This window comes from Cervus canadensis, chromosome 29, assembly GCF_019320065.1.
Source record: "Cervus canadensis isolate Bull #8, Minnesota chromosome 29, ASM1932006v1, whole genome shotgun sequence".
NCBI lineage: Eukaryota > Metazoa > Chordata > Mammalia > Artiodactyla > Cervidae > Cervus > Cervus canadensis.
In genome coordinates this window covers 34,261,743-34,285,288 of record NC_057414.1, presented here as the reverse complement: position 1 = coordinate 34,285,288, position 23,546 = coordinate 34,261,743, and the positions used below count along the sequence as shown (strand labels likewise).

The 23,546-nt window shown below is 55.4% G+C and overlaps 1 protein-coding gene and 1 long non-coding RNA gene across 2 annotated transcripts in view; one reads left to right on the top strand and one right to left on the bottom strand.

Moving 5' to 3' along the window:
* Positions 1 to 320: 320 nt before the first annotated feature.
* Positions 321 to 18,839, top strand: ADAMTS8 (ADAM metallopeptidase with thrombospondin type 1 motif 8). The gene is made up of 9 exons (XM_043451029.1): positions 321 to 1,441; positions 8,037 to 8,276; positions 9,081 to 9,216; positions 9,691 to 9,858; positions 10,921 to 11,222; positions 13,126 to 13,309; positions 15,458 to 15,630; positions 15,746 to 15,921; positions 17,686 to 18,839. The coding sequence occupies exons 1-9, from the start codon at positions 719 to 721 to the stop codon at positions 18,248 to 18,250; spliced, it is 2,667 nt and encodes an 888-aa protein (XP_043306964.1). The 5' UTR covers positions 321 to 718; the 3' UTR covers positions 18,251 to 18,839.
* Positions 969 to 23,546, bottom strand: part of LOC122430491 — a 66,879-nt gene continuing 44,301 nt past the window's right edge. The window contains exons 4-5 of the long non-coding RNA XR_006266331.1: positions 4,036 to 4,182; positions 969 to 1,090 (exon numbers count right to left, since the gene is read on the bottom strand). This is a non-coding gene — a long non-coding RNA (uncharacterized LOC122430491). The remainder of the gene's footprint in view (positions 1,091 to 4,035; positions 4,183 to 23,546) is intronic.

Below are 23,546 nucleotides of genomic sequence, written 5' to 3'. Positions count from 1 at the left end.
TACCCCTTTCCTTTGCTTTACAATGAAAAGCTCTAGGACCCTCTCTGGGAACCTCGTTTTTGCAGTCGGATCCCCAAGTTACACTGTTGTAGGGACCTGTGCAAGGGTCTCCTGGGGGTGTGTCCTGGGCACCTGACCAGAGAGGAAGAAGCGACTGGGCCCTCCCCAAGACCATTGACCGAAGGGCATGTCCAGAGCTGGAGGAATTAACGTGGCACCACGGAAAACGAGGGGGAAAGAGCTGGCTTTGACTCCTACAGGAGGAGGGGCGGGGGAGCCAGTCTCGCTGACTCCTGATTGGTTTTACATTTCATCCAGAATTTTTTTCTCTCCTCTCTTGCTCTCTCTTTTCAGTTTCTCTCTGATCCCAGGGGAGGGGAAACGGGAATAGTGAGAGATCAAAAATAAACCTCTTATGTCAAAGCCGGGAAGGAAGTATAAATACGAAGAGCTCGGCAGCCCACTCGGTGCTTCCCGGGGTGTGGAGGAGGCGGGCGTGAAGGGCGCGCACGCGGCCAGGGCGCCAGCTGCTGCAGCTCCACTGGCCGGGCGGGCGCGAGCCTGAGAGGCTGCCTGGGGACCGCCGCCGCTAGACGCCCACCGGACACACGCCCGGCCAGCCGCCGAGCGCCTACCCGCGAGGACAGCGGCCGGGCCGCCCGCACCTGCCCGCGCCGGGCCCCCTTCCTGCGCCTTCCGCGCCGCCGCCGCAGCCCCCATGCCCCGCGCCGCCCCTCGGTGGCCGCCGCTTCTGCTGCTGCTGCTGCTGCCGCCGCTCACCCGCGGCGCCCCGGCCCGGCCCGGAGGCAGGGGGCCGGCCTCCGCGCTCGTGGTGCCCAAGCGGTTGCAGAGCATCGCCGGGGAGGTCGCGCTCCACCTGTCCGCCTTCGGCCGCGACTTGGAGCTGCGCCTGGAGCCCGATGACAGCTTCCTGGCGCCGGAGTTCAAGATCGCGCGCCTCGGGGGCTCCGGCGGGGCGGCCGGGCGCGAGAGGGAGCTGCGCGGCTGCATCTTCTCTGGCACGGTGAACCGGGACCCCGAGTCGCTGGCGGCCGTCAGCCTCTGCCGCGGGCTGAGCGGCACCTTCCTGCTGGAAGGCCAGGAGTTCACCATCAAGCCCCAAGGCGCTGGGCACTCCCTGCATCAGCCACACCTCCTGCAGCGCTGGGGGCACGTGCACCCCGCCACTGCAGCCCAGCCCCTGTCCAGAGCGTCTGAGAGGGAGGCGCAGAAGGGAGAGGGTGAGAGGCAAGAGAGAAGAGCCGGCACAGCGGAGGAGGACGAAGAGGGCCAAGAAGAGGAGGAAGAAAGTTCCAGCGAGCCACCACCAACCCTGGGGGCCAAGAGCAGGACCAAACGGTTTGTGTCGGAGGACCGCTTTGTGGAAATGCTGCTGGTGGCCGATGCATCCATGGCTGCTTTCTACGGAGAGGATCTAGAGGTAAGACTTGCTGTGCAGGGGTATCCTGATCACCTCCCAGAGTCTCCAAATTGTTCCCTTTCCTGTCCCTCTGAGAAAATCCTTCCCGCTCCTCACCCCAAATAGGGTCCTCTCCTTTCTGAGAACAGGAAGTAACTCTTTTCATGACCTCTGACACCCAGGAGACCACCTGCTCCTGCCACTACCTCCCTTCTGATTGGAGGGGAGGCCCTAGGCCCCCTTCTCCATGTCCACCCCCATCCCACAGATGCTGAACTGAAATTGGGTTTTAAAGCACCCCCACTCCAGACACCTACCTCACCCAGCAGAGAGGATAAGTGAGCATTTGGGAAGAGCATCTACCCCAGGCCCCATTTCTCAGCCCCCTACTGTCTCCAGACCTGAGGGGCTCCCAAGGAAAGGCCGCTGGGATGCAAAGGTGTCCTTTGCCTGCAGAACTGAGGCTGACTTAAGTAAAAGACACTGTTTGCAGGGAGTTGAGGCTGGAAAGGGGCTGCCCAACTTCTGTGCGCCCAGCTGGTTCTGATCAGGGGCACAGATACCTTGCCAACCTGGCGCTCAGCCCTGGCAGAACTTGGCAGCACCGGAGTCAGCACGAGAAGGGAGGGGAACAGAATTTCTGCCTGGGGACTCAGCCCAGGAACCTGAAGCTTCAGGGGAGAGGGAAGGAGAAGATGATGGGGATCTGACCTCCTGTGGTGAGTGTTCCTGGTGGAGCCAGAACTATTCTCGGCCCACCTGAGCTGCCCTCCACCCAGACACAGCTCTCTACTGAGCTGGGGCAGGGCACTGAGTCCAGGGGACAGCTCCTGCAGCCAGGCCGATTCCAACTAGATTTACTGATGCTGCAGACTCAGCAGGAGATGTGTGTGTCACCCTACACCCCAGCACCTCCTCCAAGGAACAGGTGAAGCAGAAGGCTCCCGGCGAGGCCACACGCTCTCTTATCCTGGGAGCGCAGAACCAGAGATGTGCCCCGTGGAGGACTGACCTCCCCAGAAGGCACCGATTCCTGAAACGGGCACCCTGGCCGCAGCTGCAGCTCAGTTGCTGCCATTTTGGTGATGGCAGTCTTGGCCATCATCCTATTCTAGCCTCAGCCTGTGCCCAGCTGATGCCTGCCTCGAGGGCTTTGGCACCACCTGTGCACAACAGTCTACATGAAGCACGGTGGGCCCTTCTATTTTTTGCCCCAGCTTTCTCAGTCTGTCAGTCACTGGGAAATGCATTATAGGTGCAAAGGTGGGAAGAACTGGAGGTGAAAGGTCCATGTGGCTGCTTCCCTGGATGTTGCCAGGGTGGTTCAAACCCGTCTGTGTAATGGCAGTGTTGGCAGTGTTGGCAGTCTGTGTATTCGCCCCTCCCAGAGCTTGGGATGACAGCTTTGACCCCGCAGCCCAGTTCTGCCCAAGGACTGTGAGTCTGCACTGACCAAGTATCTGCTTCCCGGCCTTCCAAGAGAGCAGGGAAAGGTGCCAGCCACCTCCTCTGACTCCTGCCCCAGCATGTCTTCCAGAGGGTGGCAGGTGGGGCTTCTCCCTTCTCAGGTTGAGGACAGCCATACCTGGCTACCAGGGACCCTGGCAAAGTCCCTCCACCTCAAACCCGGAGTGCGGTGCTGAGCCCTCCCACACACAATTCCTGACAGCTGCCTGACAACCAGGAGTGGGAAAGCCCACAAGAATATGGAGACGCAGCGGGAAAAGTCATTGCTTTTTGGTCTTCAGAGTCAAAATGTCCTCCCTGATGTTTCCCTACCATCTCAGCTCAGCTCAGCGCCCACACACTTATGAGGCTATGTATTTGCCTCCAGCATGTACTTGGCAGCTCCAGAGGTCAGAACCACCTGAAAGCAGACATGCGGGCTGCCAGGCACCAGGGTTCCCAGGCCACTGAGGCAAGGGCAGGGCTGGGTTCTGCCCCCAGGTCTGCCGCACCAGGCAGCTGGCTTCCTCTTCGCACCCAGGGCCACTTGTACCCTCACAGGACTCTTGGCTGGATGACCCATCATGTGCATGTCCCATGTGGTCCCCTCCACACACACAGGTTTCTGGACATTCACAGACGGGACTGCTGCAGCAGCCCAGTACCCCCCTGGGTCAGAAGAACACCCCAGAAGAGCCGTCAGGCACCTTGAAAGCTGAGGTCCTTCCCTGGGTGGGTGGGGCTCCCTCTACCTTTGGGGCCAGCCCTGACACCTCTCCCTTCCTGTCTGCCTGCATGCCCTTGTCACTGCCCCAGGTGGGGCTGAGGCCAAGGCACAGCTGTTTCTATGACTGACCTCTGGCCCCTCTGCTCTGACTGTTCACCCGCTATGGAGACGCCACAGGATAGACCTGAACTTCTCAGCTCAATCCCCTGGACTGGCCCATGAGCTCAGCCAAAGCACAAGTGAATGTCAAGGCCAGGTTCCCTAGGACCTGGCCTGCCCAGACACACCTCCTCAAATATAACCTAGTTCTCTGCAAGTAACTCTTCAAGGAGTCCCCTGGAGACCTTGTTCACACAGATGGAGGTGCTTTGGGGTGTCCCAGCCACCAGGGTATGTAATGAGGATAAAGAGATGCTTCCCCCTCCCCCGTGAAGAGACGCACCTGGACTTGGTAATGGAGTCTAGTCTAAGCATTACTGAGGCTGCTTCCTAGTGAGCCTTCTGGAAAGTTCAGCACCTCGTGGGGAAGCCACACGCTGAGGACATTCAATCTGCGGAGCGGTTTACAAGGACCACACAGTGCAAACACCTGTGAGGGGCAGAGGAAGAGAGCGAAGGTTACAGAGGATCTGTGACCTCCTCCAGGTCTCCTCACCCGACGGCCGTGCTGGTGACTGGGCCCTGCCGCCTGCTCAGCACAGGAGGGTCTGTGACTCTGGCTCTGCCTCCCCTGACATCGTCCTTGCCGTGGGGATGGGTCACTGAGCCCAGCGAGCGAAGGTTACAGAGGATCTGTGACCTCCTCCAGGTCTCCTCACCCGACGGCCGTGCTGGTGACTGGGCCCTGCCGCCTGCTCAGCACAGGAGGGTCTGTGACTCTGGCTCTGCCTCCCCTGACATCGTCCTTGCCGTGGGGATGGGTCACTGAGCCCAGCGAGCGAAGGTTACAGAGGATCTGTGACCTCCTCCAGGTCTCCTCACCCGACGGCCGTGCTGGTGACTGGGCCCTGCCGCCTGCTCAGCACAGGAGGGTCTGTGACTCTGGCTCTGCCTCCCCTGACATCGTCCTTGCCGTGGGGATGGGTCACTGAGCCCAGCGAGCGAAGGTTACAGAGGATCTGTGACCTCCTCCAGGTCTCCTCACCCGACGGCCGTGCTGGTGACTGGGCCCTGCCGCCTGCTCAGCACAGGAGGGTCTGTGACTCTGGCTCTGCCTCCCCTGACATCGTCCTTGCTGTGGGGATGGGTCACTGAGCCCAGCAGCCCAAACAGGTCCAGCCACCGTGGGAGGCCCAGTCCTGAGAAGAAACTGCCTTCAAGGCCAGAGAAAGAATTAACCGTGCACAAGACTGGCTTCGCCGTGAAGTGACAAGGAAGTTTTCCAGACTCTGTACACTTGAGGAGCTCAGACAAAGGGGACTTTCTGAGAGGGGGGACCACCTCAGAAGAGACCTTAACTCTGTATGCACCCAGCCGCTGCTGACTGTTCCTGGATGAAACTGCACGAGGAAGGGGCGAGAGTGGGGAGCAGCGCCCCACGCTCGGTCTGGAAAATTGTCTAGCCAGACCATCAGCTGCTGAGCTTCTCAAGGTGCTGCTGAGCAGGGAGGTCCCCAAAGAAGACCAGAGGCATCCCAGAGTCAAGCTACTAGCCAGTGGCTTCAGGGAGGGCTAAGTCACTTGTTCCCGTTCCACTGCCCTCCGGGAAAATGTCTCCCACCAGCCCTATCACCAGAGTGGCTAAGTATCCTGGCTTGCCCAGCACAGCCCCTGGCTAGGATTATCTTGACTTAATTATTAACACTTCATCTTCACTCTCAGAAGTGTCCTATTTTGGATAATAACAGAACAGACACATGTCTGAGTCTCTGTGGGCATGTTATATGCCCGTGAAGTATGAACCCCCACTGGAAAAGACCAAGTCTTCATTCCTTCAGTCTGTTGCCATCAGAATGATCGACCATATAAAGTACTTCCCAGTTTAAAAAGGCCCTAGTCTTCAACGGTCCTTGAGTCACCACGTAACTCTCCTCCTGTCCCACTGGGAAGGCAGGTAGGACAGAGACAATGTCAAGGGCACGCGGTCTTGCTTGCATACTTTGTTTTCACTGTGCTGCAGTTGTCCTTGCAACAGCAGAGGTGGGTGGCAGTCAGTGCCATGAAGAAGAGCATAGACTTTGACGGAAAATAGACATGCATGACTTGAATAAGTTACCCCTTTTTCTGAACCTCAATTTCTTCACCAGCCTGACAGGCACTGTTATACCAAGGATCTGGCAGTGTCTGGAGGAGACAGTAAAATACGAAAGGCATCTGACCCGGGGCCTGACACATAGCAGATGCTCAGCAAAGCACAGCTAACACCAGAGTTGCCTTGGATGGTACTTTTGGGCCTGCCCTCTGTGGGACTGGAAGTCAGACCTGCCCCCTGGACCAGGAGACAGGCCCAGAAGTGGCGTTCACAGTCTCATGGCTGCCTGCCTGCCTGCCCAGGCCTGGCTCCCTGCCCCCAGGGTCAGTTAGATGCACAGGCATCCGAGCCACCAGTCCTCAGAGGAACTTCTCATCCCCAAAATCTCAGTGAGATTAGAGAAATGGTAGGTGGGCCAGACCAGGACTGCGGACTTTAACAGACACTTTGGACCATACAGGCCTGGCAGCCCTCTTGCGATGGGAATTATCTTAGAAGAGAGCATCCAGGGGAACCTTCATTGTCCTCCCATAAAACCCACTGCCTAAAAGGAAAACTGCTCTCAAGCAGGCTCAGCCTGCCACTTGCATGATTGGAGAGGATGCTATGAGCTCCCTGAACCTCAGGGAGGAGAATCCACGAGCCCCAGGCCGTACATCCCGTGTGCTCATGTGGGCACCCTGGAAGCAGTGGATAACTGGAGGGAGGAGCCTGACAGGCTGCCACTCCTCAGCCCTCACCCCCAGCTGCCTAATGAGGTGGTTACTTGTTTCCCTCAGGAATCTGACTCCGGGAGCGGGTGCCAAGTTTCAGCTTTGCTGATAAGATGTTTGCATCAGCCTAAACGTAGCTGGAACGCCTGACACACTAAGTGACCTGCCGACCTGTTTATAGGGCTTACCAAATATCTGGCTGGTTGCCGGTGAGATGAACAGACAGATCCCATTCACAAATAATGGGATTCATCTGGAACTCCCACACATGGCCTCAGCCCCGGAATGTCCCTCTGTGACCTTTCACCTTCAGTTCCTTCCTTCCAGTCCCACCTTCCAGATCACAGGAGGGAAGAAAAAGAGGCTACAGGACTGTGGAGCCCTGAGGGGCAAGGAGCAGGACTGGCCACACTCCTGGTGGAGGACCATCCCCTTGGTTTCCTGTTCTGTAAAATCATCCTAGACGACGCCCTTCTGGAGGTCCCGGAGGCAGGAGGGTGACCTGATCTGGCCTCCCCGGAGGTCTTGGGAGCTGTTGGCAGCCCAGGATTGGGCAGAGGCCAAGCACCGGTGTCCAGTCTTCCTCTGACCTTGGTGGGACCAGAAGCAGTGTGAGCCTGAGAGCCTGGGTCTCACCAGCCCATCTGGTTCTCTCCTGCCTCAAGCTGAGGAGAATAACCCCCTGGGCTGTCCAGGCAGAAGCCAGGAGGCCAGGCCCTGGGAAGCTTAATGAGAAGAGGCAGACCTGCCTGTGCTACACTCCAGCTTTAAGAGCTGGGTGGCTGTAGACATGATATTTGACTTGTGAGAACCTCCACTTCCTTGTTGGAGAAATGGGGATAACCATCCCTACTGCCCAGATCATTGTGAGCATTTCCTGAGGTGACGCATGTCCAGTGTGCAGAGGAGCTCTTGTTAGGAGTGACCATTACAGCAAAGTTTCCTTCCTGAAGAGTAGGGGTTACCCCAGCAGACTGAGGACAATTCTTCATGGACTCTAACCTTGAGTGCTCAGACAAGTGCTTCTGGGCTGACAGCATGAGGGGACGGGTGACTGGCAGGGAGACGGTGGGTGTCCAGGTTAAGGTAGATAACACGTGCAGTCCAGTTGAAGAACTTTCTGTGACGATGGAAATGTTCTGCAGCAGCCATGAGTCATATGTGGCTATTGGTGCTCTTGAAATGTGCCTGGTGTGGCAGAGGGACAGTGATTTTAATTGGATTGAATTTTAATGGATTTAGATGTCCATGGCCATGTGTGGCTGGGCAGGATGTTAAACACACAAGCTTTGGAGCCAGGCCTTCAGGGTTCACGGGCTGGCTGACACACTAGCTCTGGACCTCAGGCCACTTACTCAGCCATGAATTTCTAATAAGTACAAGGAAGGGAAATAATGCCAGTACTTGGGGGGTTTTAGGAGCCTACCCAAAGAGGCTATACACCAATGCCCTGCAGTGAGGAGTGCACAACTCAGGTGACAGCAGGGGTGGGCACTGCTGGGAGGTTGACCCCTCCCTCTCCACCCCTGCTTCCCCCAGAACCACATCCTGATGCTGATGTCCATGGCCGCCCGCATCTACAAGCACCCCAGCATCGGTAACTCCATCAACCTGGTGATGATAAAGTTGGTGATCATGGGGGATGAGAAGCTGGGCCCCGAGGTGTCAGACAACAGCGGGCTGATACTGCGTGACTTCTGCACCTGGCAGCGGGACACCAACCAGCCCAGAGACCGGCACCCCGAGCACTTCGACACGGCCGTCCTGCTCACCAGAGAGGTTGAAGGCCTCCAGACTCTGTGGGGAAAGGGGCGGGCACAGTGCTGGTCAAGGGGGGGTGTGGCTCAAATGTGGAGCCAGCCCAAATGTGGCGACTGGCTCCCTGCTGGCCCTAGCTGGACAGAGAGCCTTGAATTGGATGAGGGGGAGGGGGAGGAGGAGGAGGTCACGAGGACAAGTATGAGGTATTTCAAGGGAAGCAGAGGAATGCATAAGGGCTCTTGTCCAGGAGTTTGCGACCAACTGTCTGCTGAGGTCATGACAAGATGAAAAGGGCTCAAACTGCCCTAAGAGACATGTGGAGTTGGAACAAAGTTCAGAGGTGCAGCTGCAGGTGCAGGGTTTAAACCCAGGGGCAGGTAACCAGGGCCTTCCTATAATGTCTCCAAATCAGGAGGCCTTTCCACCTTCCTAGTGAGGTTTAAGTAGGTGGTTTCCTAAAGCCTAGCCAGAGTCATCATGTGTGGAGGCCCTGCTCCCTGCCCCACAGGCCTCAAGACAACCCTGAGGCCAATGCTGCATGTTTAGCCCCACTTCACAGCTGGGGAATCCGAGGTCCAGGGGTCAGGGCCCACCAGTCTCCCTATGGGGGGGGGGTCCATAGCCTCATCACTCATCAGGCTATCCTGCCTCCCAGGACAGACTTCCCAGGCCCACAGCCTGATGTCTTGCTGATCTAGATGACAAATGTCCTTTGTGAAGAAATAGAGATTTGGCTGAAAACATGTCCCTCATCTCAGGAGGTGCAGGAACATGCAGTTCCCGTCCTCTTTCTGTCCTCACCCCTCACTTTCTCCTGAGCAGAACCTTTGCGGGCAGGAGGGCAGGTGCGACACCCTGGGAGTGGCCAACGTTGGCACCATCTGTGAACCCAGCAAGAGCTGCTCTGTGATCCAGGACCAGGGCCTGCAGGCGGCCTACACTCTGGCTCACGAGCTCGGTGAGACTCCCACCTCCAGAGGCCACGACTGCTGGGCGGGGGGACCCGCCTTCCAGAGGCCAGTGGTGCAGCCCCAGGACTGTGCCATGCCTCCTGGTTGTCACAGAGTAACTGCCCTCATGCTCTCCATCCCGACCCTGCATGAAGGGCCAGCCTCAGGGGGCACAGTGCTCAGATAGAGCTACGAGGGGGTGTCCTGGCTAGGCAGTCAGGATTCAGAAGGTCAACTGCAATGACAGTGTGAGAAAGTGAGCAAACGATTAAGGGGAATGTGAATCAGCAAAGGCCCCAGCAGAAAAGAGAGGGACCCCAGTGCTTCCGGTTCCCCTGGGAGAGTGGGCTGAGAACTGTCCTTAAGGAAGAAGCAGGTGGGGTTCCTGGATGAGCTGGCACTGCTTAGGTCTTCAGAGCACTGTACCCCATGGCTGACAGCAGTAGAGGTGGCAGGTGGACTAGGGGTCTCATCCTCCGCAGGGCACGTCCTTGGCATGCCCCACGACGACTCCAAGCTTTGTACTCGGCTGTTCGGGCCCCTGGACAAGCACCACATGATGGCGCCGCTCTACGTCCAGCTGAACAAAACACGGCCCTGGTCCCCCTGCAGTGCCTCGTTCCTCAGAGAGTTCCTGGACCGTGGGTACGGTAGGTCCCCCGCTTCTCCCTGGCCAGCGGTGGGCACCCGCATTCCTGGACCGTGGGTATGGTAGGTCCCCTGCTTCTCCCTGGCCAGCGGCGGGCACCCGCATTCCTGGACCGTGGGTACAGTAGGTCCCTGCTTCTCCCTGGCCAGCAACAAGGCACCCTCATTCCTAGACCGTGGGTATGGTAGGTCCCCCACTTCTCCCTGGCCAGTGGCGGGCACCCGCATTCCTGGACCGTGGGTATGGTAGGGCCCTGCTTCTCCCTGGCCAGCAACAGGCACCCGCATTCCTGGACCATGGGTATGATAGGTCCCCGCTTCTCCCTGGCTAGCGGTGGGCACCTGCATTGCTGGCATCTCGGGATGGGAGACACTGGGCAGCTGTGTCCTCACTGCCCTCCAGGGCTGAGTGCTCTAACCACTCCTCTAGCCTGCTGTTCCTCAGCCCAGCTTCTAGCACCAATGAGATTATCTGCAGAGCAGATAGAAGTGGTCTGAGAAGGTCTGCTGGAAAAGGTGGGTTCCCACAGACCTTGAGGGAATGGAAGACTGTTTGTCATACAGAGCAGAGAATGGAGCGGCTGAAGCCATACATCACAGGGTAGTGTGAAAACAGCAGAGAGGCAGGAATGCCCCCTGAGAGCAAGGAGTGGGGCAAGGTGCCTGGTGCAAGCAGCCTGGCTTGTGCAGTAAAGAAGTGAAGACACAATTGATTCTTGATGCAAAAATAATAGATTGTTCAAACATCAGTACTTTGGCTTTAATTCTCTGGGCCTGGATTTAAGAGTCCATTTACATCCCCAATTATACTGTGACTTAAGATTAGTGTTACAATTAGCTGGCCTTCCCTAGGTAACCACTGAATACAAATAAGACGTTCCAGATGACAAAGAATTCAATCCTTTAAATAAACGTGCTACTGATAGTCAAAACTTGGGAGGAATTTCTCTAGATGATGGAGTGTTGACAGCTTGTGGACTGAGGTCAAGGAGACCTTGAGTGTCAAGTGCGAGGAGGGAACCCCTGGCCCTTATTCCTGTTTCTCTGCTTCCTCCATTCCTCAGGGGACTGCCTTTTGGATGCCCCCTCCTGGGCCATGGCCCTGCCCACAGACCTCCCTGGCCGCAGGGCCCTCTATGACCTGGACCAACAGTGCAAGCAGATCTTTGGGCTGGGCTTCCGCCACTGCCCCAACTCCTCTGAGCAGAACACCTGCGCGCAGCTCTGGTGCCGCATTGATGGCCCCGACCCCCTTTGCCACACGAGGAATGCCAGCCTGCCCTGGGCCGACGGGACACCCTGCGGGCCCAGGCACCTCTGCTGGGAGGGCAGCTGCCTGCCTGAGGAGGAAGTGGAAAAGCCCGAGGTGAGGGATGACCACTGGGTGTCAGGGAGAGGGAAAGGGGGAGGGCTGTTTCCATGGAGGAAGCCACACTTGAAAGCTAGGAACCAGGAGACTTGGGGCCAGATGCAACTATGAGTAGAACCACACATCCTTTGACACACAAAGCAAAGCGTATTTATTCAAACACAAGAGGAGCCCTTCAAGGGTGTACTCAGAGCAAATGGACGATGCTATCAGGGCTTGGGCATTTGGGGAGCTTGCCTTTGGGACAGCGGTGGACTTTGACTTGGAGGATTGGTGCTAGGTGTGGACACTTCTGCACAAGACTGTCGTGGACACTCAATAAACAGAAGCCATTATGAATTCTATTATAAATAGAGTGAGTGACAGCAGAGAGGGACATCCCATCAAGAAGGAGGGGAAAGTATTCATGCCCTACCCATGTCTGAGGTGAATTCATAGCTAGGGGTCAGGACAGTGGGAGGAAGTGTGGGGACCCCTTGTTCCAGGAGGAGGGAAGAAGGAAGGGGAACCACCTCTGAGCCTCAGAGAAAACTTGGCAGAGTGAACCTGCAGGAAAGGCAAGGCAAGTTGAGAAGGGGTTTTAATTGACAGGCTCCTTTGCCCTGCTCTTAGTACTTCCAGACTGTGAGGCTAGTCACCTTTCTCTAACTGGAGTCACTGAGCCATCTCTGAAATAATGTCCGATGGGTCCCAGCCTGGGTCTGGCCCAGCTCTGAATCACCACGGTGGCCTGCGCTCACACCCTCCGGAAGGCTGTCCTCAGGGCACATCCTGTGCACTGAGGCCCAGGGGCCTGTGTGGCCAGGTAATCCACACGTTCCTTCTAAGCTTGGGCCAGGATGGGCATCATGGATTCATTCTAAGCCCCCTCCTAGCCCCTGCCCAACACGTGGCTTTTCCGAACCCCGTCCGGTAGTGTGGGCTTCACACAGTCCTGAGGGGAGAGATGGGAAGGGGGTCCCCTCCCACCTTCCCCAGCAGTGCAGCCAAGCTCCACACAGGAAAAGTTAGCCAGAAAGTGATCCCAGGCTAGTGCTTCTAATGTATTTTTAAGGGGAAAAGACAGATCGGAAATACTGCATATATTGACAGAATCATGTCTCTGTAAAATAAAAACACAGCACCTTCATGACAATAGTCAGAGCAAAGGTACAAAGGGATATTGATGAAAATCATGTCAGTGGCTTCATCTAGGTAGTGGTATATTTTTAAGCATTACTTTCTCTCACATCTTTCCTATTTTTCATTTTTTATAGGATCACGTATGACTCTTGTAACCTTTAAAAAATTATTTTCATTTTTAAAACTCTGTGTACCCATCCATCACAACTGCCTGACCTCAGGGTCAGTTGTAAAGTTGGATGCAACTCTGTTTGTTCCCAGCATGTCCTACTCACTCCTGGACCTGGTGGCTAGTAGAGTAGCAGCCTCACCTCCCAGAGAGCCTTCCTTTAGGTCAGCGCTGCTCAGCCTCAGCACTGGTGGTGTCCGGGCTGTGTGCACCCTGGCTGTATAGGCTGAGCAGCTCCCTGCCCCCCACTCGCTGGAGGCCAACAGCGTACACCCGGCCCAGCTGTGACAACCACAGTGTCTCCAAACACTGCGGGAGTCTCAGCCCCCATGGGAAACCACTGTATTTTCTTCAGCCTTATTCCCATAAAAGTGTTTCATTCAGCAGCTCCTACTGAGCACCTAATAAAGGGCGAGGCACTGTTCTAGACCCCTGGGTGCTTGGGGGGCAGCCGAGGGCCAGGCCAGCACAGACTGTGGTCACTGGGAAAACGAATCGGGCAGTTACCGAACTCCACCCACCAGTATAAGCACAAGTAGGAGAGAAGGTCCCACCAAGAGCCTAGGCCCTCTCCCCTCCCCCCACTCAGGGCGGCCTTGTGTGTTGCAGGCTGTGGTGGATGGAGGCTGGGCCCCGTGGGGACCCTGGGGTGCATGTTCACGGACCTGCGGAGGAGGAGTACAGTTTTCATACCGCGAGTGCACCAGCCCCGAGCCTCAGAACGGAGGGAAGTACTGCCTGGGTCAGAGAGCCAAGTACCAGTCGTGCCACACCGAGGAGTGCCCCCCGGACGGTAATGGCCAGAGCGGCTGCTGCGGCGCCTGCAGCACAGCCCTGGAGGAGGGCGGTCTTCCGGGTTCAGGGCTTTCCAGGGTGCAGACAGAAATGGGCTCTCGAGGTACCACACTTCAGGGCAGCCTGCAGCGCCCCTCACTGTGCAGGGAGAGCCTGGCGAAATCAGAGAGAAACAGCCCTGGTTTTTGGAGACATGGACATGGAGGACCTAATTCCCAACCTGCTTATGCACTGGGGCCGGGGGAGGGCTCTGCAGAAGGCGAGAGGACAGTAATACTCCTCCTGGAGGAGTCTAAATCCTGGTCTGTGTGCAGAACAATGGAGGCATTGTCCAAAGCAATTGTTGGAGCCACCTCCAGGGTCATTCCAACCGATGTTCAGCCCAGGGCAGAGGGAAGGTTTCTGAATCTGATCCTAGCACACACTTCTCCTGAGAGGGTTGCCCATCTCCCCTTGGGGCCATGGCATCTGCCTGCGGGAACCTTTCTGGGAAGTGGTCTCATGTCTGCCTCCCAGGCACATCCCCCAGTGCCCACAAGAAAGCACAAGCCTTAACTCCTTAACTCAGAGCAGTGACAGCTGCAGAGACATCAGAGGGAGTCCCTGCAGATCTTTGCCCCACCACCCTGTCCAGCTCCCTGTCGCAGTTCCAGGGAGTGTGGCAGGCAGCAGATGGCACACACTTTTAGGGAGGTTAGAGAAATTCCTCCAAGCACAGAGGCCCAGCCCTGGGAGGGCAAATAGCGAGGGAGTCTGGAGGCTTTGTAGTTTTGCAAGACGAGGAGGAGCTGTAATGGCAGGAGTCTCTAGAGCCTCTGCCTGGAATTGTGGGCATCCTCCTGGCACACTAGTGAAGGGCTCCTGGGGAAATGAGAGGAGAGCAGAGGAGAGGGGAATGAATACGAGGCACGAAGGAGACACAGACAGGAGCTGAGGCCAGGATTTCAGGTGCACTGGTACCAGCCATCTCTGTCAGTGGGTGTCTAGCACTTCTTGTGAGCCTCAGCTGTCCTGACACCCTCTCAGGAGGGGGCGTGGCCACCCGGGGTTTGAAGCTCCACAGACCATGAAGGTGTCCAGCTGGGTGGGGAACCTCAGCAGTAAGAGCAGTGCTAACTTCAGGACTGCGAGAAGGAAACACCCAGGTCTTCCTGTCTTAGAAGCAGCAGGATGGGTGGGAGACTGGGCACCAAGTCTCACAGGAAACCCCCAGCCTTGGCTTGTGAGCAGTGGACTGAGTTGCGGAGTGTGGGAAGGAGCATGCAAAACCTCAGCTCATCCTGAACAGAGGACAGGACTTAGTGACATGCTGGAAATAGCAGATGTAGGTGCTCAAATGTCGAGAAGATACCAGGGTTCCAGTCTCAGGCAGAAAGGTGGTAACATCACCCAATGAAGAGTCAACCAGGTGATGGAGGAACCACACGGAGTCGGGCCTCACTGAGCTGGAGGTAATCGCAGTGTCTCCAAGTGGACTCCCCCAAGGACACCCAGAATTACAGCAAGTAGAGTGCAGAGGCAAGATCAGAATTAGGGGCAGAGGGGGCCTTTGTCTAAACATCCAGTGTCAAGAGTCATGATCAGCAGAGGGTCCAAAATATACCTCCATGTGTCATTCTCTGCTTCCCAGACCTACTGAGCTATCCCTATGCTCACCTAGGTTTGGTGTTGGTGGTGGTTTAGTCGCTAACTCGTGTCCAACTCCTGCAACCCCATGGACTGTAGCCCGCCAGGCTCCTCTGTCCATGGGATTTTCCAGGCAAGAATACTGGAGTGAGTTGCCATTTCCTTCTCCAAGGGGTCTTCTCAATCCAGGAATCGAGCCCAGGTCTCCTGCACTGCAGGCGGATTCTTTATACCAACTGAGCCATGAGAGAAATCTAATCTGTAAAGCAGAATTAAGACCCTCCCCAATAGAAATGCTGTCTTTCCCAGAAAACCCCCCCAGGGCTGGCTGCTCCTTTCCTGCCTCATGAGTCAGCACCGAGGTCAGTGCTGAGGAAGGGCGGGCTGAGGTGACTGGCATCCTGGGGCCAGGTCAAGTCCAGGAGGAAGAAGGTTGCCCAGAATCTAGGCATCTCCCCCTCGGGGTCCTCCCTGCTTCAGTTCAGCATGGTGACTCCGTGACCTCTCATCCTTGTTTTAGGGAAAAGCTTCAGGGAGCAGCAGTGTGAGAAGTTCAATGCCTACAATTACACAGACGTGGAGGGAAACCTACTGCAGTGGGTCCCCAAGTATGCGGGGGTGTCCCCCCGGGACCGCTGCAAACTGTTCTGCCTAGCCAGGGGGCGGAGCGAGTTCAGAATATTTGAGGACAAGGTGAGGAACCTTCTGGAACTCAGATGCACGGGTGGGGAGGAAGGCCTCCTGGCCCAGACCATGTGCGGGCTGCATCTATGCTCAGGTCCCTTCAGACCCCGCTTCCTTTCTGCAGGTGATCGACGGCACCCTGTGTGGACCCGATACTCTGGCCATCTGTGTCCGTGGCCAGTGTGTCAAGGCTGGCTGTGATCACGTGTTGGACTCACCTAAGAAGCTGGACAAGTGTGGGGTGTGTGGGGGCAAAGGCGACTCATGCAGGAAGGTGTCTGGCTCCTTCAGTCCCTCCAGGTGGGTCTCCCAGGAGTCCTGTCCCTAGCTGCGGGAGTGGACCAGGCTTTAGAGATAGACAGTGGCAGCCCCTGCATACCCGGGAGCGCTAGCTGCAGTGTCTGCATGAACTCGGTGTCCTCTCTGTCTCAGAGTGGTTGTGAGGGGTCAGGAGGTGGGAGAGCACGTGGCACAGTCTGATCAGCAGAGGGACCACTGGAGGCCACGTGCACAGGGCTGCATCATCTCTGAGTCAGTCAGCAGCAGAGCTGCGCTGAGTAACCGGGACCCCTGCCAGAAGCAGCTGCTCCAGGCCTGCTGTGGGAAGGACGTTTCACCTGTACCCGGCGGGCCCTGCCCTTTCTGCAGGTGGATCTTCAGAAAGGGGGTTCTTGGGGGACCTTGGCAGTCTTGGAGCTTCCTGAATCTGAGAGCCCCAGATCCTTTCTCACACCTTAAATCCATAAGTTCATGTGAAGTGAAGTGAAAGTTGCTCAGTCTGGTCCGACTCTTTGCAACCCCATGGAGTATGCAGTCCATGGAATTCTCTTGGCCAGAATACTGGAGTGGGTAGCCTTTCCCTTCTCCAGGGGATCTTTACAACCCAGGGACTGAACCCAGATCTCCCGCATTGCAGGAAGATTCTTTACCAACTGAGCCACAAGGGAAGCCCTCCTATATTTAAGTGCTTTCTGATTGATTCCTAATATGAGTCTGTCAGGGCCAGGATGGTCATTCCCTGTTTATAGATGAGAAAACTGAGGCACGAAGAGATAACATGATCATCTGAGGTCACCATGGCAGGTAACGACGTCCAAGGAGAACCCAGTTTTCTCCTTTCCTAGGGGTTTTTTCCTGCCCTGCACACACTTCCTAGAGAAGAAGGGCAAGGGTCCATGGCCACACTGCACCCCTACCCAACTCCTTCATGCTACCTCATCTCATCAGAATCAAAGAACAGAATCTGCTTTCAAATACAACTCGCGAGTCTGTTCAAATTTAAACTCAATGATATAGAAAAGAGAACCATGGGGTGTGGGGCGATCAAAGGGGGAGTCCCCACAGTGCTCACTCAGGCCTTAGAGCAGGGGCCAGCGTCCTCTCAAGCTTCCCAGTGGGCATGAGGCAAGAACAGCAAATAACAGAGTGACCGCCCTCCTCAGTCCTCTTCACCTCCCTCCTAGCCTGTGAGAACAAATACTTTCTACCCGCAAAGAAGAATAAGATTCAGGGTTCTCCATCCCACAGAAAGCCCAAGGCCCGCAGTAAAGGGGAGACATTTGCCCTAGAGCACACTGTCCCCCCAGACGACCCAGCTCCTGATGCTGGCACACCCAGGAGAAGGCCCCTGGGCACAGAGTGTCACCCTGCTCCCTGCCCTCAGCCACACAGCCACATCTCCAGGAACAGACGGACTCTGGGAGGGGAGTGAGGCATCCATCTGGTCGGATCCTGGAACGGGCACGGGGAGCAGAGTCTTCCATGCGGACTCGAGCAGCAACAGCCCAGCTTTCACTTCCCTTTGGGCTGCCTTCCCCTCTGTGCTATCGTCAAGATCTCATCTCCAAACATTTACAATAGAGCTGCCAGGCAAAGCAAAAATCCCAATGTACAGAGCATTCTTGCTGGCCTCACCAGCTAATTTACTGGCAACTTTATGCAACTATTTCCTGGTTTGATAGTGCAAATTTTTGTCTGCCCACCTCCAATCACTCCACTCTGACCTCCTGAGTGCCTGGCTGGGGAGCCACAGGTCCTAAGGGTATCTTTCTGTTCCTGTCACAGTTATGGCTACAATGACATCGTCACCTTCCCGGCTGGCTCCACAAACATTGATGTGAAACAGCGGAGTCCGCCGGGAGTTCAGAACGATGGCAACTACCTGGCCTTGAAGACCACAGATGGGGAGTACCTGCTCAATGGAAACAACGCCATCTTTCCCACAGAACAGTACATCCTGCTGAACGGGACTGTCCTCAGGTACAGCGGTGCCTTCACCTCCCTGGAGCGGCTGCAGAGCTTCCAGTCCCTGCCCGAGCCACTGACCTTACAGCTCCTGAAGGTCCATGGGGATCCCCTCAAGGTCAAATATACCTTCTTTGTCCCTGACGATGTGAACTCCAGCAAACAGAGCAGCAGAGAGAGGACAACCACCAATGTCATTCAGGCCCTGCTCAACACGCAGTGGGTGCTGGGGGACTGGTCTGAATGCTCTCACAGCTGTGGGGCTGGCTGGCAGCGGCGGACAGTGCAGTGCCGTGACCCCAGCGGCCAGACCTCTGCTGCCTGTGACGAGGCTCTGAAGCCTGAGGATACCAAGCTCTGCAGAAGCCTGCCTTGCTTCTCGTGATCCAGAGCAGGTGACTTCTGCTCATGGACTCGGGGTGTGGGGTGTAAACAAGGTCGCACTATGGTGACCCCACATCTGGAGGTGGTATTGCCAGCCTACCCAGGCCTTACACCGCCATGGCCCTCCATCTGGGCGTGAATCTGCAAGGGGAGGAGAGGAGAGCGGAGACAGACCACAGATGCTGTGGGGTGGACCCTCCTTGGTCCAAGTAGAGGGCATAAGGTAAAAGGGACACAAACAGAAGATTCGTTCAGCCTGTTTGAAAGGGGGAAGCAAAGTTAAATGAAAAAACTGTTTTCTACTTGGTTCCCTTGATAAATAATCTACCTCAGTGAGGAAAATATTAGTCACAGAGAGACGGGGAGTTGGGGTGATGATGAGCATCACGGCAAGCCCCGTATTTGCGCCCTGAGGTGTCTTCAGAGATGACCGGGACTATCTTCAGTATTAAACCCATCGGCTGGAGGGCTGCAAGCCCAGAACTGTGAAGAGCCCCGTGTTCTCAGGCTCCCACCTGCAGGGGTGGATCCACTTCAAGTATTTATGCAAATGTGTCTCTGAACTAAAGTGTGCTCTTGTGCCAATGCAATGGTCTGATCTGGCTCTGTACTTCTCTGGAAGGGCAGGGGACCCTGGGCCCCAGGAGAGAGGCTGAAACTAGGTCAGCTCACCTTGAGCACACCCACGGAAGCTGGCACCTTGCCTGCATCTCTGAGACCTCCCTCTGAGTGCTCTTGTCTGCCGAGTCCAGACAGTTGAGGCAAGGCTGTATCTGCATACTCCAGACTGGAGGTTCCCCAACTTCAGTGGGCATTAGGGTCATTAAAGGCCTGCTTGAAACACAGATGGCAGGGCCCAACCCCAAGGGTTTCTGAGTCAGTGCGTCAGGGACTGCAAATCTGCTTTTCTAACAAGTTCCCAGATGACATGGAGGCTGCTAGTTTGGGGACCCTGCTTTGAGAAGCCCTGCTCTAGTGGAAACTTCCAACTCTGGGGTAACAAAGGTTTGGCAATGCCCTCAGGTTGCTTATTCTTGGGAAATCCTCTCCCATTCCACTCTGCTTGCGTCCTCATCCTCATATTTACATACCAACCAGCCGGAGAAACAAGATTCTCTTAGCATCTGAGGAATGCCGCACCTGTTTCTAAGGACCATCATCCCAGTGACCTCAGCTCCTCTCCACATCGAGTTCAGCCCCAACCCACAACTCTTTTGACTACACAAACGGCAGCTGTCCCCATCAGTGCTGTTACACAGAATGACCTCCCCACCAGCACCTGAAACCTGCCTGAGAACCCCCTGATCCCACCTTACTCCAGGTCCCCTCATCTCTGCCTGGCTCTGAGCAAGCCCCCAGCTCATCTTCCATGTGGTCTGGTGTACAAGGAGCTTAGTCCCTGGGCACAGTGGATGGAAAGGAACAGACGATATCAAGAGGCGACACTCTAATGAAGATGGGAGAACTCTGAATGAGGATCTTCCCTTTTCTGTCCCCTTTGGCCCCCTGGTCCTTCCCTTTAGCATTCTCCTAAGACCCCTTCTAATGAAAAGTGGGCTCAGCAGAGAGGATGCTGCACAGAGCCTGTGTGAGAGGAAAGGTGCCCCTGGGAGGACTTGGTTGTGGGAGGCAGGCAAATGGGATTTCAGCCCCAACCCAGCCTTCTGAGGGTTGTCTTGATGTGGTGCAAACTCCACGTGGTGGCCGTGGACACCACTGACCACTTTTCCCTTACTGCCATGTCCTTGGTGAGCGGGAGGCCAGGCTTGCCTCAGCATAAACAAGCACACACAGGCATGTTGATGATGACCAGAAGTGCCATATTTGTCCTTGTTGCGCACCAGCTTTGTTGAGATAGACTGTGTATTTCTGCAATTCTTTGTCTCTTTCCGTCCTCTTTCTCCCCCAAATAATCAAGGCCAAGTGTGTCCACAGTAACTGCCCAGCATGCCCAGCTGTGACTTCCCTACAGGCTGCATCATTACCGGGCACAGAGTCTGCCTGGCACTCAGCTGGCAGAAGAGCTGCTGGTGCGCAGAGCAGAATAATATCCCGCTTGGCTCCTCCTGGCTCTGTGGGCTCAGCAAGGCTCACAGAAGACAGGCTTGTTTGTGTCTGGAAACTCAGCAGCTGCAGCTCAGGGACTCCGAAAACAGATCTGCAGGGAGAGACAGGCTGTTGCTCCCCCAGCCCACCACGACCACCCTTCTTGCCCAGAGGGAAGACTGACTTCCCTCCTGACAGCTTGCACCCTCAGCAGGGATTCTTCACCAAAGTGGCACCAGTGCCTCCCCTGAAACTCCCTGAGGCCCTGACTTGGCAGGTAACGTGGTCATTCCTGTGGGCCCTCTGAGCTCCTGGCAGAAATATTCCAAAGGTGGTCCTTTAGCCTCAAAGTTTATTTCCGACCTTCCATCCTTGAGATAAGTGAGTCCTTGTTGGGGTTATTCTCTCCCCTTCATTCCCCTGTGGCTGACCAGAGGGTGTGTGACTTCATAGAAGAGTGCTATCTCACTGTCCCCGACCAGCTCGGTAAAGCACCGCTCTCTCCCAGGGCGAGGGGCTCGTCTCCCCGCTGCACGTGGTGCTCTCTGAAGGCGCCCACCCAGCGTTATGTCCTGCATTTGGGGGCTTCTTAACCAAGTGTGCCCTTTAACTGAAGACCTCCCCCTTAGCATCCAAACATCTGTTCTTCTTGGTTTCCTCTGGGGCCCTCTTCATTTTTACCATGCCTTCCCTCCACCAAAAAGAAAAAAATGACAGGAACAATAGGAAAGTCCTTCAGAGTATGCTGTCTTATGCTTTGTCGTGTGACCTCTATGTGGTCCAAGAAAACTGAGTGACTTTGTCACAGTTGTGTTCTCAGATCTGCAAAGTAAGCTGGTGCCTCTGCATACGTCCCAAGAACCCCATGTCCGAGTCTCCCCAGGTCTCAAGGAAAGGGGGTCCGGAGCCCCAGCGATATCTGCTGTGTGGGCTCTGCCTCAGATCCCCAAACTCCTCAGGAAGCAGCCACCTCCCCTTGACTATTCGGGAATTAGGACTGGTTTGATTACAAGAGTGAATACAATGTGGAATTTACCAAAGAGAATCAGGTGCAGTGCTATCCTTGGAATTCGAGATTTCTCCTGACACAGCTGCATCACTGCCTTTTGCCTCTTGGGTGAGTTGAAGCTAAATTATTTAATACTCAGTCAAAGTTAAAGGCAAGACACGGTGAGCATGATGAAGGCTGTGAAGACAGAGTTCTGGGCAAGAATGCATCCACACCCCGACACCTGTCCTCCTCCACCCTCTCCCCGTGCAGAGTGGAGACCTGTATCCACAGCAGTATCTTCCACCCCTAACTCCACCAGGGGACTGGATCCTGAGCAGGCTGCCCGTGTGTCCTGGGAGGGAGGAGGGGAGGGCACAGGCAGTACCACCCTGCCCTGTAGAAATGCAAACCAGGGTTGGCCGACCTGTGGGGGCTGTGACTGCAGGACAGCATGTCTTTCTGAGAAAGGTCTCTACTAGCACGGCACGTTTCCCCACCCCATCCAGGTCCTCTGGCTGAGCCTGTAGCTTCAAGAAAACTGCCCACGGAATGTGAGAAGAAATGAGGGCACAAACCTAAGTCGATGTTTTTGCTAATTCAATCTCGTTGATCCGTGGAGACATACTGTGGTCAGATCAACCTTACATAAGAAACAGTTCCAAACAAATCAACATAAAGCGCAAGGGGAATGAGAGGTTGACAGCGCTGAGCAAGCAGGGCGGTTGGGCTGTGCCCCTGCCTAGAGGGCACCTCATGAGCCCCTCTCAGGCACCTGTCTGCTTTCTGGTCAGCACTTCCCCACAGCCAGGCCAGGCTTATAGAACAGGTGCACCCTGTGACAGCTCAGTGCCCGCTTCTTCAGAGGGAGACCTCTCTGATATCCCACTGGGAAGGCAGTGGGCCTTCCCGGCTGAAAACTGAGTGTCAACCAACCCACAACCCAAAACTAAACCCTGCTCAAGTACTGGGAAGAAAAGATGAGACCCAATGCCCAGTGGATCCTGAGCTGAGATGCTAGAGCTGGGAGAAAAGCCCTCAAATGCACCTGTCTCTTTAGGACATATGTTCCCTCAGGCCTGGGGCTCAGCAACAAAAGACAGGAAAGTTCTGGCTGGCTTTGCATCTCCACCAGCTGCCCAGCCCATCCCTGGCAGACGTACAGATGCCCCCAGGAAAGGAGAGGGAAGAGGAGTCTTCCCCAGCCCTCACTGTTCCTCATTCCAAACATTCTGTGAGTCCTAGCACACTGGAAGAGTGTGTCCTCAGCCAAGCACAGCTTCCTGTTTCTAAGAAAGGGAATAAAAAATAGTTGAAAGGGTTTTTGGACCATGGAGAGCTTAAGTTTCTAGTAACACAAATGAATCAGACACAGGTGAAAGAATTTTCTCCAGAAGTAAAGAAAGATGCTATGAGTTCCTCTTATTGGACCAGAAAGTGGGGAAAGGATAGCTGAGAAGGGACATGCATCCAAGGCTGAAAGGAAGGAGAAAACCATTGTGAATGGTAGATCAAAGAGAGGGTCTGGTGACGACCCTCCCAAGGGTCTGGAGGTCTGGACCTCCCAAGGCCACATCCTGAACTTGCTTATAACTCAACTTCACCTCCAAAGTCATAGATTTATTTTTTTTTAAGTCATACATTTAAATATTGTGTCCACCAACCACAACTTCCAATCCTTCCAGACCTTTCATGCTCCCTCAATACTTATTCTAGGGACCCCAGATCCTTGACCACCACCCACACCCACATCCCCATCTTTATTTCTCCTCCATCTCTGCTTCTTTCCCTGTGCACATGGAGTCCATGTCCCAGCACGTCAAGCTCCATCTTGCCAACATTCCCATCTTCCTTGCCCCACTGACTGACTGGGACTCTGTAGCAGAGCCCACAGAGACCACTGCACCCTCTGCCCCAGGCTTACCATCATGGTGTTGACTCTGACAACCAGGGTCCATGCCACTGAAGTTCAAGGGGCCACCACGAAGTTAGCATGTCCAGTGGAAGCTCTGACCAGCCACCCAACCAGGCCTCCCTCATTAGTTCTATTGCTGATCGTATACAAAATTACCTTCCACTTTCTTTACTCTTCTGATGAGTTCATGATCCCACCATGAGTGGAAGACCTCACCTCTCCCAACTCAGCAGAACTCAACCCGACATCACCCATGATTTGAGGAGAAAGGACACACAGTCTCGCAGTTGACCAGTCAGGCTACAGACCCAAAGCTAGAGGAACACCCTGATTTTATCTTATTTTAGA